The following is a 17,228-nucleotide window of genomic DNA, read 5'->3' on the forward strand; positions in this document are numbered from 1 at the left end:
AAAAAGGACCTTCCCAAACCTGGGCAAGGAATTCCTGCACGCACTCTTCAAAAACCTTAGTACGACCACAACTGGAGCATGGATATGGAGCATGGTGCCCTCGTCTTATATTGGACATGAATAAAATTGAGAAAGTCCAGAAAAGAGGCACGAGGATGGCCCAGCTGTTCGAGAACTACAATACTAAAAACGACTCCACAAGCTGAACATGCAGTCACTCCTCTACCGGCAGAGCTGCAAGGATACGATTCACGTGTTCAAAATTCTCCACGGAATTCACGAGAGGAGACCCAGGTCAACGGTTCACACCAACAGAGTATCAGCCAACACAAAGGTACGCACTCAAGCTCTTTGTCACAAGATCCACACGAATCATCAGAGGAAACTTTTCGGTGAACGAATCATGGAGGATTGGACCAACCTCCCTTTGGCCATACATGGTGACTGATCCTCTGTAGACGTGTTCAAACTAGGTTTGGACAAACACTGCTGTGAGAAACGTTTCGATCTTCGCGAGCAAGTATCCCTCCTCCAGCAAGTTTGCCAAAACCCATTGTCTGCGGACCGCAAGATATATAGGACACAAGCTGTCCCTCCATACAGATGATGATGATGATGATGATGATGATGATGATGCAAATATCATTAGATTACTCGCAAACCACTCGACTCAGTTACAAGCACAATCAAACAACAGGACCAAAGGCTTTCAGTGCATCCACAAGAAAATCGTGTTGCAATGCCCCGACGCTAGATTCACAGCAACGCGCCCTTTATAGGTGGTTTTAATCACGAATTCACTGCGGGAGCGTAGATTTGTACCAGGCAAACAAACAATATGGATTTAATTGCCGTACAATGGTATATCTGCAGCAGAAACAAAACACAAAATACAAGCCAGACAATGGTTAGCTGAAAAGAGGAAGGATTTGGACATCATACGTCATGAGCTAGTGTAGGAATTAAATTTAAAGGGTTCAGCGATGCTCGTGTGATCAAGTGGAAAGGAGGTGTGGCCTATGACGTAGACATGACAAATGCAATAAAGGTGTGGTTTAGGTGTTGCAGAGGTAGCATCCTTACCTTTGTGCTGTCCAGCCTGTTATTCGATTCCCGACCCGACTATGAACTGCTGCATCGGTGGTTCCCGGGCAGGGCGTGCATCGCAGAGCGCGCCGTCCCCCCCCCGGACGGACATCAAGCCTGGTGTCTCGTCTGCGAGCAACAGCCGGTGGACCTCGGAGAGCTCACGGTGTCTTTCACGAAGAGTTCAGCAGCTCGGCGAGTTGTCGCCGTATCGGAAACGAATGACAAATTCCTCCTCTAATCACATTCAGTCGAACATCAGGCCTGGCAGCCGGTTCGTGAAAGGCTTGAGTCGGTCTACCCGAGGAGAGGAAAGCACGCCGAGGTCTCCCAAATGTCCTCGTCCTGCGCATTGATATTTGTACAAGTTTCTCCACGAGCCACCGTCCGATCTGATCTGTCCCACGTCCTTGAAGCTTGTCGTGGTGCCATTTTGGAATTTATTGGGCCACGTGGACCCGGCGATGCCCACGAGCCCCGTTGTAGATCACTGTAAATCAAGTGTAACGGCAAGATTATTAACAACAATATTCACGGGTCCACTCATTCAAGGAAAATGTCCTTCTTCAAATCGGAGAGAACGACCATAACTCTGCCACAAATACCAACTGGAATTAGCATACAAATTAGCGATCATCAGTAATACGGTGTCCCACCGGCGACCTCGCGATACATCTGTCTTTTGCGAATGGTATCCAGGACAAGGCGGTAATAAGCTGGTGGTTAAAGGGTGCCAACCCCCGTGGGAGACAACACGTCTCCCCTCGCCTTCCTTATCTCTCCACCGGGATGTCACTTCCACAAGGCCTCTGCTTTGTCACAAGGACACCCCGGTTAACTTGACTAATGACGGTGTAATGTGAGATAGTTCATGCACAACTTTCTTCCCGGTGTGCAACGCCCATAGGCAAGAGCTTGCACTATTTCACGAGTGTGTGGGACAAGGACATTAGGAGAAAACTGACAAATCGACACATGGTGGGGCATTTGAACCCAGGGGGGGTCACAGCAGCACAAGGCCAAGGCTGAGATGAGGATGCAAAGACCTTCACAGAGTTCAAATCTATTTATTATCGAAGCACGACCGGGGAGCGTACGTAGTTATGGCCTCGTGCATCATGCGTGCGTGCTGCGTACTGGGGGGAGACGACGACGGAAGGCAAGATGGGAGCACCAAATTGCAGCTATATGTGCGTACGTAATTATTCGATGACCCCTCTCTCTCTCTCTCTCTCTCGTGTCTGGGCGATTGTTTTTGTATTTAGACAATCGGTTTTGCCTTCACAACTCAGAAATCCTCAGCTCGTTCTAGCTGAAACAAACATCGAGAAGTTATGTCCTCGGTTAAACCCTCGAAAAGCACTCGCACCATCGGTCGATCCGTCTGTGGCCTACCTCCTTTTAGGACGACCTTCATAGTGAGGGACCTTTAGACCCGTAGCCGTTCCCCGATTCTCCATCATCCTGGAAGACAAGAAAGGAGACAGGGTTATGAAGTAGGGGCTGATGGGCCGTCGTATCAGTCGGTGCTCAGGTGTGACATGTCCTGGGTTGCAGACCATGAGCATTTGGTAGGAACATGCTCAATCACGGTGAAGCGTGTCAGGAAGGCCTCATTGGATTTCTACCTGGGCTTATGGTCTCGCCTTTGTCATACGGCTCTGTCATTGATTTTGTAAGAGAAGAGTTATGGTACTTCGTCGCAAAATTGACGGATTGTTCATTCACTGCACAGCAATCCTTACCAAGAGGTCATGTAAATGGCTCTATTTCCTCTTTGTGCCTGTGGCCGACATATTGCTTCTTTGTGGCTTATCCACCATTCCTTCAGTGTTGACTGAATGTGCACCGACAGTGCAGCTCCTCTCGATTTGCACTGTCCGTTTACCATGCATGCACGTTGTGAGGCACATTACTACTGGAGTGTATTACGAACAATGACCATGTGCGTGATGTCAGTTCCACTGTTTACATCTCCTGAAGAGGCTTTCATTTCACACATCGTTGGCATTTCGGCGCCGTTTGAATATTTCAGGGTCTTTGTGAATTATCTCCACGTGGAAACAAAGGCTGGGATCGAATGTGGCCATGCTGGCTCTGTGGGACAAACACAGCGAGGCCTTCTGATGTCTCCTATCATCTGCAAGGAAAAGCACAATGGCTACTCTGTGGCCGGTTTCATATTACAAGCTGATCATGCACAGGACCCCACATGAGAATGGCAGAGCTGCCTGTGCACACAAATCTTTAAAAGAATGGATGAGTGTGCTTGAGATAATGGATGTGTGACATGGAGTCCTGGAGGGAGTGGATGAGTGCGGCACAGTGTTTGTCTATTTACCTGGATCCAGAGTTGAAGATCGTGGAGAAGCGAGAACACAAAACAGACCAGGACATAACACTTAACAGAATGAGAAGAACAATGGGAATATAGGTGAAGGGTGGTGGGGGGAGGGGGGCACACCAACAGCATGATCGAGGGACAAATAGGAGAACTGGAGGAAAAAAAGGACACGGGGTGAACAAGTTGGGTGCAGGTGCAAACTCAATCACAGAAGTGGACGGGACGGTAAAGCAGAGGAAGACGAAGAAATGTAAGAGACAAAAATCAGAGAGGAAGGTGGGGGAGTGGCATGTGGGGGGTGGGGTGGGGATGTAATAACACAGAAAGAGGTGGACTTGGGGAGGGTTAATGAGGTTAGAAAAGATCATGGGTATGGATGGGCAATGATCTGAGATGGAGGTGAACAGCTGTCTTCAACCCCTGTATGGAAGAATGACATTGAGGAGACTGAGGAAATTGGTTCCATCGATGAGAGAAAAGAGGAACGAGTGAGTGGAGGTGAGCATTGAGCCTGCATTTTGGGAGTTTCACCAGAAGTGGGTTCCTGGCAAACCACACATGTCCTACAGAAACCTGGAGGGGGGGAGTGGTGGGGAGGGGAAGGGAAGGGCAGAGAATGGAAAAGGCAGAGAATGCAAGACCAGAAAGGAGGCAGAAGAGGACAGAAACCACCTACCTGTCTAAGATGTGAAAGTGATAGGCCCAGAGGCTCACCTTCATCGTGGGAGATACCATTGATTTTGAAGGTCTTGGTTTCCATGGCGTCAAGCTGAGCAAGGTGTGCGTCAGGAGCACCAGCCCGAAGGGGAAAGCAGTACTCCATTGAGCTGTGGATGAAGGTCTTTTAAATAGATCGATGTTCAGGTGTGCCAAAGAAAGATGACACGACGATGGATGCCCAGTCGACAAGTGCCTTTGGAGGCCAAATTAGATATGTGGTTTGCCCAAGAAAGATCATAGCTGATAGTGAGGCCCAAAAGTTTGAATCATTGAACTTCTTCAAGAAAGTTTTCCGAATGGAAACAGATTGGAGGGTTCGCCAGATGGTCATACCAAAGAGACAGAGTGAGTGTGAGATTTGTGAGGATTGAAATACATATTCCGACTGTTGGACCAGCTTGCAATGTTGTCAAGGTCTGGAGAGAGGGAAGAGGCTGCGGTTTCCTTCCTGCCTATCTGGTGTGTGGACGATGCCATGGCAGAGGGTGGAATCATCAGCAAAGAGTATTTTCCAGAGAGTCAGCGAGATCAGTGATGAAGATTAGGAATAGGACTGGGTGCAGAACACTGCCTTGGTAGCACTCCAGCCTTGCCAGGGAGAGGAAATGAAAGGATTCCTTTGAGAGACACATGTTGATGAGGAGAACAGAGGAAGTCAGGAAACCATCTGTGGGGTTAGCTCTGGATGCCAACAGAGAGTTTGGAGAGCAACGCCGGGTGCCAGACTGTAACAAAAGCATGAGATGGGTCTTGAGAGACAGCACTGATCTCATGCCTGAAATTAAGGGCCTCCATCCATTTTTGGGAGAGCAGGAGCAGCATGTCCAAGGTAGAATGACCTGTTCTGAATCCAAATTGGTGATCTGAGATGAGGCCGTAAGAGGAAAAGCAAGGATTTGATGCCAACTGCAATTCTGGATTCCATGACCTTGCTGATGATTGGAAGAAAGCTGATGTGTCCGCAGCTAAGGGATCGTTTTTTGCACCTATATATGTTTAACAGTGATGTTGGCTGATTTCCAATCAGATGTAAGATGAACTATGCCACATGATAGGGTAAACAGAGCAGAAAGAGGATGTGCAAGAGCAGCAGGGCAGGTTTATAAGACACGTGAGTTGATGCTGTCCAGTCCAGTTGCACCGTGAGCGTCGAGGGTTGCCAGAAAGTTCACCTTCACAGGTGAAAAAGACACAGAGCACAGGAGCAGTTGGATGTGACTGGGTAGGGTGAGTACAGAGAGCGAGGGGTTTGGGGGATGGGTTGGGGGGGACACAAGATTTGGAAGTAAAGACAGAATTGTGGCAATCGGCCTTGTCATGAGCAGTCAGCTGTGGTGTCATTTGAAGAGAGGGAAGGTATGAAGAGTAAACATATACCAGAGGCAGACTTAAGGTGCCACCAGGTCTTTGAGGAAAGAGACAAGTTTGAAAATTCAATCTTGAGGTTGGACAGATGTCATTTTCTGGCTCTTCTGAGAGTGGCCACACTTTGTGCAAGCTCTGTGGAATGATTCTCGGTTGCCTTTGGTTGGTTTTGCCTTCCAGGAAAAGACCGCAAGTTGTTTCAAGAAAACTGCCTAAGTGCAGGATTCAGTGTACCATGGGCATGAATAAGGGGTGGACTAACTGAAGGCGATATGGGATGGAACTGTGCATAATATAAGGGAGAGCAGGTTTCTGTGGAAGTATTCCCAGGCCACATCAACATCAGGGGTGGTTGAGATAGAAGATCAGTCATGAAGTGAGGTGGCAGCTTACAGTCACTGCCAGTCTACCCAAGTTAAATGCCAGACTCACCGGCACTGAGGTGGCTAACTGACAGTAGACAAAGAAATGTTGACCTCACAAGCACAAGGTCAGACGAACCAATTGGAACTGTGGAAGAACAAGAGACATTAGCAATAAATTTGATCATCACCAAGTCCAGAAGGGAGGACGTGCCATTGGCAGAAATCCTGGTCGGAAAGTTCACCGATTGATTCAGGCCCATGGAGTCACAGACGTCCTTTGCTTGCTGCAGTGCATTGGCAGGTGAAAGATTGCTCCACAAACTTGCTCCACAAACTCCACAAACTAACAGCTTGCTCCACAAAGAACTCCTTCCATGGCAGCTTTGTCCTTCAACTACGGCAACCACAACCAGACACAATCATCGTGGGAAGCCTCACTAACTACCAGTATAATGTTAACACCACCTTAACTATGCCCCTATGAAAGCACTCTAAAATCCTATTTGCCTTTCCTATATTGCTCCCTGGCAAAAAGTAGACTTTATTTTTCAAAACCATCACCGTGTCAGATGATATCACGCATTCCGGTGAGTGCTGGTAGAAGTCCAACCATCACAGGAGTAATTGTTGTTTCATACCCTGTCCCTCCTCATCCAAAATGCCAGTTCCACCCCACTAACGGTGGGATATATCAGGCATCTCCTCAACCACGCCTGCTTGTCCAGACAACTACCCTCACACACCAACAACTCTTATCTACAAACTGTTCAGACCCTTACCTCCGATAAAATGGCCAACCTTTCCTTGAGTAACATCTACCGTGGTCTTATCTAAAGCCATGCTATTTCTTCACAAGATCTGGAAGACTAGATCTAAGCGAGTCGATCATGCTCCGTCCATGGCGCGTTGTTCCAGAAATTGGTGGCACGCGGAGGTTCCGATCAGGTGCAGTTTACAGGGCACCCGTCACTCGGGTGTCCAGTGCCCGTGACATTGACGAGAACAGTGTCGATGAAATGAAAGAAGCCGTTTGAATTTAACCTATACAATATCCCACCCCCCCCCCCCCGCACTCGATATTCGGAGCATTTCAAGTGAAAACCAAAAAGAGAAGCTAAATAAGTGTAACGTACCAGAAGCACCCGCTCTCTATGGGAGCCGTCAAGGGGGTCATGTTATTATATTTATGCCTATTTTACTCCAAGGGGTCCCAGGATTACATACCCCAAAAATGGTTGTGAACGGTTCAGCCGTTTTTGCGGTACCTGGGAACAGACGGACGGACAGACGGTGAATTATAGTAAGATACATTGGTAAAAAAAACAGTGTTTGATTGCATGTGCAGGATGCCCCCCAGCCCCCCAGCCCCCCCCATTTTGTTCTCCCGACACAAACGAGATGTTAAAAGCGTCTCTGGGCTCTGCAGTGGTCCAGGGCTAAATCTGGACACGTCTGAACGGCGTTTATGCTCTATTTGGTCGCAGTGAGACTTTGCAAAAATGCCAGTGGAAACTAATCACATGCGAACTGCCCGAGGCTCCCACGGACCTCCTGTGACAATAGCAGTCTATTTCACGTATTAATAATGGTTAACATCGCGTAAAATTACATCGTCTTAACTACGTCCTCGCTTGGCACTGATTCTTTGGCTCCAGACAAAAGATCTTTTCATCCTGATCTTTTCTGATTCCATCTGATGATGGCTCTTTGATTGCATTATAATAGCAGTGAACTGGATTGGAACGCAACAAAAATATCAGCTATTGCTTGTTAAATAATAAAGCAGGTGTTCATCTGAACTCCTCCTTGGATCAGCATTTGGGTCGGCTTGCTTTGCATTTTGCAATCCCATCTGAGTAAATTCCGTCCCCTCTGCTTTTCAGGCCCTCTTAGATCGCTGGACACCTCTGCCAGCCAATTATGCGGATAGTGCGGCAACCTTTTGTCCATGATCTACCGAGCAGCTCGTCGAGGTGGCTGCATTGCATGACCATAGGTGTACGTAGTAATTTGGAATTTGAACCGGTTTCCAGTGATAACTCGCCTATTCTTTGTCTAAAGACACCGCGGGATCTTTCGTATCCACCAGATAATGCTGACCGAGAGCTCCCAGATTAACGTCCATCAGCGGTATTGTAAGCTCACCGACACTACACAATGAGTGCAAAACACCAGGGTGAGAGTTTATAGTCGGGTCAAGAATCAAAGCTGGACCAGAGAGCTCAAAGATGAGAGGGCCACCCCTAAGATATTCTGCCAGCCCACTGGGGTTATGCTGCGAGGATCCCAAAGTTGAAATCTAAGTGTTGTAAAGTCAATTGTCTAGTAATTCATCTTCATGGGCTTTGGACAATCCAACACACCAACAATGGAATATTGGATGTTTTCCTGAAGTGAACTTCAATTCACAACAACGAGGTCTGTCACCCCTCCACTCGATGAGGTCTATCACTCGTGTTTCCGATAATAGGCTTATGCCTTATAGCAACCGATTGACCATCACACCATTATCTAAGGAATAAAGAAAGGACTTGTTCGACTATACCAGAGATTCCTCCTCACCCAGCGTGCAGTTGTGGTGTGAGGATAACCTGTCGAGATCTCCAAATTGAGGAAGGGACATGGACCTCCTCCCAAAAGATGAACTGTGAAATGGTCAGGTGGATTGTTTCTTCTGCATTGTTTCTTCATTATGACTTCATCAGCACAACAAAATGCTTTTAAACATCAAGCTTGTTTTAAAAATATAGTATATAAACATTGTCTTGAAGCCAACGGAACTGTTTGCACCTGAAGGAGAGTTGTGGCCACAATCCGAGGAGCTGGCCAGAACAGAACACAATGGAAAACGATTTTACCAGCATGCCACCAGCATGGGTTTACTAAAGGGAGATCTTGTTTGACAAAGCTAATTGAGTTGCACAAAGTAGTTTCTGATTGGGTGGATGAGGGAAAGGCAGTTGACATCGTGCATCGAGATTTTAGGAAGGCATTTGATAAGGTACCATATCGGAGGTTGTGAGCCAAGGCGAGAGCTTGTGGAGTGGTTGGTCAGGTAGATAATTGGATTGCAAACTGGCTTAATAATAGGAAGCAAAGAGTGGCTGTGAGTGGGAGGATGTAAGTAGTAGGGTACCTCAGGGATCAGTACTAGGACCATCATTATTCATTATTTACAGAAACGATTTGGATAATGGGGTAAAGAGTAAGCTTTCCAAATTTCCAGATGACACACATCTTGGAGGTGAGGTGGATAGCAGAGGGGGTGGTGATCAGATACAGGAAAGTATTGATGCTTTCAGAGATTGGGCAAAAGATTGGCAGATGGAATTTAGCAAAAATAAATGTAAGGTGATGGGAATGGGTAGGAATAATGAAAATAGATATTACATTATGTAAGGTCAAGCTTTGGGAGCATGTCACACAGAAGGATCTAGGGGTGGAAGTAGCTATGAAGGGGGGGGGGGCTGTTAGGTGGGTGTTCGGTTTTTTTGTATCCCAAGTCGAGGCTCGTGGAAGAGCTAATGCATAGAAACATAAAACAAGGTAGGAGACAAGAGGGACGGGAGAGGAAAGCACAAAATAGTGGGGACCAAAGACAATAGGAAATCCGTGGAAGGGAGAGGGATGGGGTGGGGTACACAAGATGGTACGACTGGGACTTTCAGGAAGGAAAACAGGGGATTTGAAGGAGGTGGGTTCGGAATGGATTAAAGGGGGTACAAAAGATCAAGATTTTGGATAGGGGAAGATATGAGATGTTGTTGAACAGCTGTTTTGAAGACCTGGAGGGAGGAGTGGGATTGAAGAGAGTGTGGGAGTTTGTTCCAGAGGTGGGAAAAAAAGAGGAATGAAAGAGTGAACGTGAGAGGACCAGAGCGGAGATGGGAGAAGACAGAAAGACCACCAACCTGCCTTCAGTGAGAGAGAGTGAGAGACCCAAAGACTTGGCTTCATCGCGGGAGATACCAATCATCCTAAAAGCCTTGGTTTCCACAGCATGAAGTCAAGCTTGGTGTGAGGCAGGAGAACCAGCCCCTATGGGGAGCAGTACTCCATCAGACTGTGGATGCAAGCTTTGTAAGTGGTTAGAAATTCAGGTGTGCCAAGGAAGGACTTTGCACGACGGAGGATGCCCAGTCGGCATCTGGCTTTGGATGCCAGCTTGGAGATGTGGCTTTCCCAGGACAGATCGTGGCAGATAGTAAGACCCAGAAGCTTGAATGAAAGGACGACTTCAACGGGATCGTTGAGAAAGTAGAGTGGGAAGAGGGTGTGGAGGTGGGAGGTTCCAGACGGTCCTTTCGGAGAGACAAAGTGAGAGTGTTTTGTCAGGATTTGTCAGGATTGAAAAACATGTTGCAAGTGCTTGACCAGCTTGTTATTCTATGCATGTCTGTAGAGAGTGAAGAGGCTGCTGTCTGCCGATCTGAGGGATGACAGATGGTACGGCAGAGGGTAGAGTCATCAGCAAAGTCATGAAGAATTTTTTTCCAGAAAGTCAGAGAGATTGTTGATGAAAACCATAAAAAGCACAGGGCCAAAAACACTGCCTTGAGGAACTCCAGCCTGGACAGGAAGAGGAGATGAGAGAATTCCATCAAGAGCTACACGGTGACTGTGACAGGAGAGGAAGTCTGTGATCAATGAGTGGAGATTGCCTTGGACATCATAAGAAGGGGGCTTTGGTGAGCAGTGCGGGATGCCAGACTGTATCGAAAGCACACAATAAGTCGAGGGATAAATCAATAAATCTCATGTCTGGCAAGAGCAAGGATATGGTCAAATGTTGACCTCTTTGGTGTAAAGCCTGACTGCTCTGGGCACTGTTGATCAATTATATGGTGGCAAACCCCATCAAGTAGTATTCGAGCAAAGAACTTGCCCGGCACTGAGAACAGCATCACCCCTCGGTAGTTGTTTCAGTCCTGGCAATCACTCTTCCCTTTCCAGAGAGGGACAACAAGACCCCTCTTCCAATCAGTTGGGATGATGCCTGTGTTCCAAGCAGAGCACACAACTGCATGCAACGACACGAGTACAGCATTTCCACCAGCTTTGAGAAGTTCAGCATGGATGCCACAGATCCCAGGAGCTTTACCCCATTTCAAACGGTTCACCGCAGCTTGTGTTTCCACAAAAAATGTGGATCACAGTTGATTTGAGGTTCAGCAATCACGATAGTAACACCACTGACATCCAACTCGACAGAGGTGGATCAGCCTGATACAGCCGCTCAAAGTAACCTGCCCAGCGGGCCTTCGCTTCGGACTCCTCTGTCAAGAACGTACCACCCTCTGCTCTAACTGCAGTGCACAGACGGATGGGCTTGGAGGAACGCAATGCGCAAATCTCCCTGTGAGCAGGACAAGAATCACTTGATCACAGATGATGCTCTACCCCTGTACAGACTCCTCACACATCGGCCTCCTTGTCCACCCTCCGTGTATGTATAGTTTTATGCCTCAAATCCCAGAACAGCTCAGCTCTGCCATTAAGCCTAACCCTGCGACTGGTCAATGGTATTCAGTGTCCCATGAGAGGCAAAATTTTATTTCGACCTATAGTGAGTTGCAAGACATCCACCGGCAACATCAAGGATGGTGGTCTTGAAGGCACTCCACAACTCTTTCGCACACTAAAGTTCGCACACTAAAACTTGGCAAGTTTCAATTAGATCGGACCAGCGGTTGTCGAGAAACAGCAGTCACAGACACACACACACACACACCCACACACACACACACACACACACACACACACACACACACACACACACACACACACACACACACACACACACACACACACACACACACATATTTCTGGAATTATAGATAGATAAAATATTGTTTTCTAATAACATTAATATGACGTCGTGTTGTTGTTAGTTTTGATATTTGAAGCGGCCTTGGAAAAAAGGCGACAATTAGCTATCTCAACACGGATATACACCTCAACATGGACTTCACTCAAGAAGGAACACCCATTTGGAGAGGGTCACAAATGAAGCCACTACAACCTCCACCGCGTGACCCTTTGTCCTTCTGTCAAGTTTGGTTGAGATTGGATAAGTAACGACCGAATGTATCGTGGTCAAAAAAACCATCAGACAGACAGTACACAAACAGATACTATATTGCGTATTTTAATATGATGGTGGCAGATTTAAGGATGCCGTTGGGGGTTCTAGATTGGATGTAGGCATCTTGATCACTAAAATTATCAACCTGTATTGGTATCATACCAGTCCCACCGAAGCCTGGTGTTGGCTTTGCGATTAGGGTGTCTGACTTGGGATCTTAAGGTCCTGAGTTTGAGCCCTGTTGGCCACTGAATTAACAGCACAGCTGCTCCCCAACAAAGTGATAGCTACCCAGCAGCCAAGCTGCCACACGCAAGAAGAAGAATACCACCACCGGTGACTAGAGTTGCTCCCAGTGTTATACCACTACTTAGCTCAACTCCATGGGAGACGTGATGCTCTAAGTGGGGCTAGTGTCAACTTACTAATGAAGGTTGACATGATCCCTCCATGACAGTGATTGGGCAAGCAGGTAACAGAATGGCTTCATGCACTGCTACTTGCACAGTTCAGAGTTCGGGTAAAGTTTGATATATCTTTGTCGCATGAAGTAATCGGTGAAAGTCCATGGCCTACTATTACCAAGCTGTTGACCTTTTTCATGTACTTGTCATCATAAATGCCCTTCATTGATGCCTGAATGTCTCATAGCACTTTCGATCCCAATAAAACAGGCACTCTCAACTTCCTTGCTTCCATCAGGGTATTTGTTGGGTCCCAAACTACTAGGAGTCCAAGACTGTGGAAAGCATGATTCAGGACAGTGATGGAGTGCTCAATGTACCCATGGTGAGGAATTTCTGATCCCTGTGAAGTTGAGATTTGGATGTGTGAAGATATCTACCAGCTCGTACTCTTCACAAAAAAAAAATCCCTGAAGAATCGATTCATAATTATCATCCACAATTTCTGCTCCTGTGTCAATTACGCACCTAGCATCTACTCTCACAAATCTCACGTCACTCTGTGGACAACCGCCTATTGTTTTCCTCAAAACTGAGCCTTCTCCTACAATAGCCTCACCCATCACCTGGTTCTCGGTGGAAGACTTGACTACTTTGATTCCTTAAAAGAAAGGAGGAATGCATTGGTGCTGGATGGTGCTACTGTCCCTGTTGTCTGCAGAGTAGGTCATGGTTGTGGACAGCCTCGTTTGAAGTGTCCAGTGCCATTGCAAATCCAGCACCTCCTTATCTTATTTCTTGGGTATGACTGGCCTAGGGGCTTGGTTTGAAGGTGAGACAGCAAGGAGTGGATCTGTGCTTGTTGTGTAGCAATTTCCTCAGCTTGTTTCTTCAGCATGATGCACATCTCCCCATTTACATCAGTGGTCACCTCCCTGGTGGCTTTCTCTCTCTCCCAGTCTTGGAGGTCTTGTTCTTACCCATGATCTTGTGAGACAATCATGTGCATCAAAGGAAAGTACAGGCTTGTCAGAGATAAGCCTTCTCATCTCCATCTGGATGTTATCATCCCTCACTGCTTCAGCTAGACGATTTTTCAATAGTTTGAATGAGGGATCGAGTAGGATGATCCGGTCAAAAAGCTCTTGTGATACCAATACAATGTCCTCTCCTTCAGACTGTTTGGACCCATATAATTTCTGCTGTAGCCGTGGTGGACTACTACCGTCACCAAACACCCTTGTCAGGACTTCACAAATCAGATGTGGACTCTTCTGGACATCTTGACCCCTTCCAAGTATTTCTCTACGAGCCTTTCCAGGCAGATGCTCCATCAGGAATGCTGCCTGCTCACTATCATTCAGGCATTTGGATGCCATGACCATCTGCGCATCTTCGATCCAATCTTCAACAGATGGGTCACCTGGTTTTCTGGGCCTTCCCCCTACCTTTCCAGCTGCCTTGCAGTAGATAGGTAGAACATTCGGGGTGGGATTCTTCTCCCTTCCTCTGTGGAGGTCAGGGAGGACACCTTGGAAGTCTTTTCCTCATATGTGGCTCGCAAATCATGACCACTACTTTGATGAGATGCTCAACACCCTCCTTTGAAGCCTGTAGCTGTAGCAACTTCCACCCATTTATTTGGCATGGTTCGCTGCAGCCCCTCAATCATTTGCTCCATCTCGGCCTACCGCCCTTCCATTTCCTTGAGCACGACTAAAGGTTATTCAAGCTACTCTATTGAAAGGAAAATAAGTCATCAGTTGAGTGTCAAGTCAAATATTAAAGAACAGTTTAAACTGTTTCAAGAACAGTTTAACACAATTCATTTAATCATTCTAAACGTAGTTGGGAGCTTACTGCTAATCATATCGTACAACATCGATGCCGTTCTGGATGACCGTTCAGTAGATGCAATCTGTCCTCGATGTCAGCCACAGGAACCAGCCACGGTTTGACGTTTGCCTTTGGAAATCCTGTCCATGACAACAAATGTTACACAGAGAAAAAGGACCTCAGCACACGATAGAAGTGTCGTCTATTCATCTTCGTTTCCAGTTGCAACATCAAAGAAAACCTTGGTTGTCAAGCCTCGAGGACAAGGCATCAGACCAGACTCCCCCAGCCAAGTGCACCGCACAGCACAGCCAAAAGTCTGTCCCAAGGAAACCCAAAAATAATAACAAACACAACGACAAAGCACAATATCAAATCAAGAAAGAGTCCAACAATTATAATCTTGCTTAAAACGTAGGTTGTGAGATCTGCTCTGTGACGTCCTGCTCACTGAACACACTTTCACACTACCGGACCTTTAATCCCCTCTTATGAAATCTTCCATTCCAGTGTGTGTGTGTGTCTGTGTCTGTGTCTGTGTCTGTGTCTGTGTCTGTGTCTGTGTCTGTGTCTGTGTCTGTGTCTGTGTCTGTGTCTGTGTCTGTGTCTGTGTGTGTGTGTGTGTGTGTGTGTGTGTGTGTGTGTGTGTGTGTGTGTGTGTGTGTGTGTGTGTAGGGTGGGAAATGGACTGGTCCAAGTTGAGGGAAACAAACTGGAAGTACCATTGACTCAATGTAGCAGTAAAAACTGCTCTGTCACACCGGGATAGTCGTTTATTGAGGAGTATGATGAGGAGGTTCCAAGTAAGAGAACTTCAAACTCTGTGATTGTGGTGACACAAGATTAAACGTGTAGTGATCGATGTAAGAATGCCCTGTCACTTTTATGAGCGAGAGGAGAGGAGGTGGGGGATACCGAGATTTGGGGTTTGTAAAGGGGGGCAAAGAAGGGACAGAGTTGGGAGGGGATGTTGAGACGTGTGGGGGGCAGCGGTTGAAGATTTTTGGTGGGGGCGGGGGCGGTGTTGAGCTGTTCTGGTGGGGGGTGGAGGCTTGAAGTGGCGAGGGGATTAAAGCCTTCGGGCTAGGAAGGACAGGTTGAAAACTTAATGCCTGGGTTTTGGAGGATGGGCTGGTGACGGGGTTTGTGAGGTGGGGGTGGGGTGGGGGAGGTTGAGACGTGTGGGGGGCAGCAGTTGAAGATTTTTGGTGGGGGGGATGTTGAGCAGTTCTGGTGGGGGTTGAAGGCTTGAAGTGGAGAGGAGATTAAAGCCTTCGGGCTAGGAAGGGGAGGTTGAGAACTTAATGACTTTGGGTTTTGGAGGCTGGGCTGATGACGGGGTTTGTGAGGTGGGGGGGGAGGTGCGGACGTGTGGAGTTGGGGAGTTGAAGTCACATTTTACATTATGCGGATGGTCTGCAGCTCCCTGCTAGTTCATATTAACACAATCACGGACAAAGTTAAATGCCTTTCAACAGTTATGGACCTTTCACACTGCAGAAGATGGACAGGGAAGGTTGACTTTCATTCTCAAATCATATTCAATGGAAGTCATGGATAACTGTCTGCTTTGTGCCAGATTAGAGCAAGGCACTAAACCCATCCAGGCAACTCAATCAGTGTGGTGTCCAGTGTGGAAAATAGGACAGAGAGCAAGTTGGACGTGCAGATTCAAACCAATGACGTAAGATTCCCGATGGATGTTAGTCAATGTTAGCGCTTTGTCCCCAAATGGTTGACTGATTTGCCATTTCACCAGGAGAAAAATAGTGATGTGCTGCATGCCTCCATTTTCACTCATTATACACTGCGGTTGCCTTTCAGGGACGCACAATACTTTGTAAGTATGAGGAAAGGGTTCAATACGTCCTGATGAATAGGATGGTTTTCCAAAGACTTTAGTGTGCGACAAAAGTCGATGCACATCCGAGCTCTTGCATTGAGCTGTGAAATCAGCACGGCACTTCATCACCCCGTCAGGCTCTCCATGCTAATGTGAGCGCTCGGAACTGGGGGACGAGACGACCCTTTGCTGCAAGGCCCCAAAGTCTGTACAGCTTGTGAATGTACCGTCACTGAAGAATCTTAGGCCTGCACCTTCAAACACGATGCACATTCTGTACACCAAGAGAGAGTCCACACAATCAATGGTAAACCAATAGGAATCCCATCGAAAACTCTCAACACAACATATTGCGAGGCCATTGCAGGCAGGCTTTTATCAGGCTCAGGCCCATATTACATTCATCCCAACACAACACACAAGCTCCACCAGGTGTGATGGAAAAAGATGGATAGTCTTTGCAATGAGCGATACTTGGTGCAGGTGGAAGAGCTGGTTAGATCACGTGAAGCGTTTAGTAAAGTGAAAGCAAAAGAAGATTTTTCGACGAGACGTGCGTCACGGGAAGGTGAAAGGACACATTTTGACGTCGTATTTGACGTGTGATGCTCCGTACGGTAGCCCTGCAGATGGCACTACAAGATCACATTCATCAGGACCGCAAGGTCTGCCCGTTTATACTACGCTTGGTCGTCAGGTATCAGGGTACGCGACCGAACAGCCAGGCGAGGAGGCGAAACATCAGGAGAAATCATCAAAAATGAGATTTCGGTCTGCCTTCCAGTTATGGACAATCACAATTCACTTATTCGTTGGATTTCACATTTTAGGACAATGTATAACAACAAGCAGGTTCCATTAGGATCAGAACATTAATGTGCAGGCATTGCAAATATTTCAAACACACAGACCAACATCTCATGAAAGGGGCTACAGACATCACCAACCTTCAGACAATGAATCGCATTGTTGTTCAAGCGTCCGCTCTGAGTCTTGGAGTTTGGTAGTTCGAACCCCGACCGAGTCATCCCAGACTAAAAATGGTGCGTGCTGCTTCCTTGCTTGATGCTCAACACTTAAAAAACAACCAAATGTTGGCAAACATTGTTCAGGTTTGATGGACCTAATGGCCTCCAGCTGTGTCACAGTTCCTTGCAAGGGAACCAGATATGTTATGGAA

General features: G+C 47.2%; 1 protein-coding gene across 1 annotated transcript in view; it reads right to left on the reverse strand.

The window, feature by feature from the left end:
- Positions 1 to 17,228, reverse strand: part of LOC147016187 (uncharacterized) — a 140,602-nt gene that overhangs the window by 2,219 nt on the left and 121,155 nt on the right. Inside the window, exons 7-8 of the mRNA XM_085848975.1 lie at positions 2,482 to 2,550; positions 1,084 to 1,576 (exon numbers count right to left, since the gene is read on the reverse strand). Of these exons, the coding sequence (XP_085705101.1) occupies positions 1,384 to 1,576; positions 2,482 to 2,550 (262 nt within the window). The 3' untranslated portion in view covers positions 1,084 to 1,383. The remainder of the gene's footprint in view (positions 1 to 1,083; positions 1,577 to 2,481; positions 2,551 to 17,228) is intronic.

This window comes from Eptatretus burgeri, chromosome 12 (genome assembly GCF_056783735.1).
Source record: "Eptatretus burgeri isolate ZD-2024b chromosome 12, Ebu_testis_v1, whole genome shotgun sequence".
NCBI classification, from domain to species: Eukaryota; Metazoa; Chordata; class Myxini; order Myxiniformes; family Myxinidae; genus Eptatretus; species Eptatretus burgeri.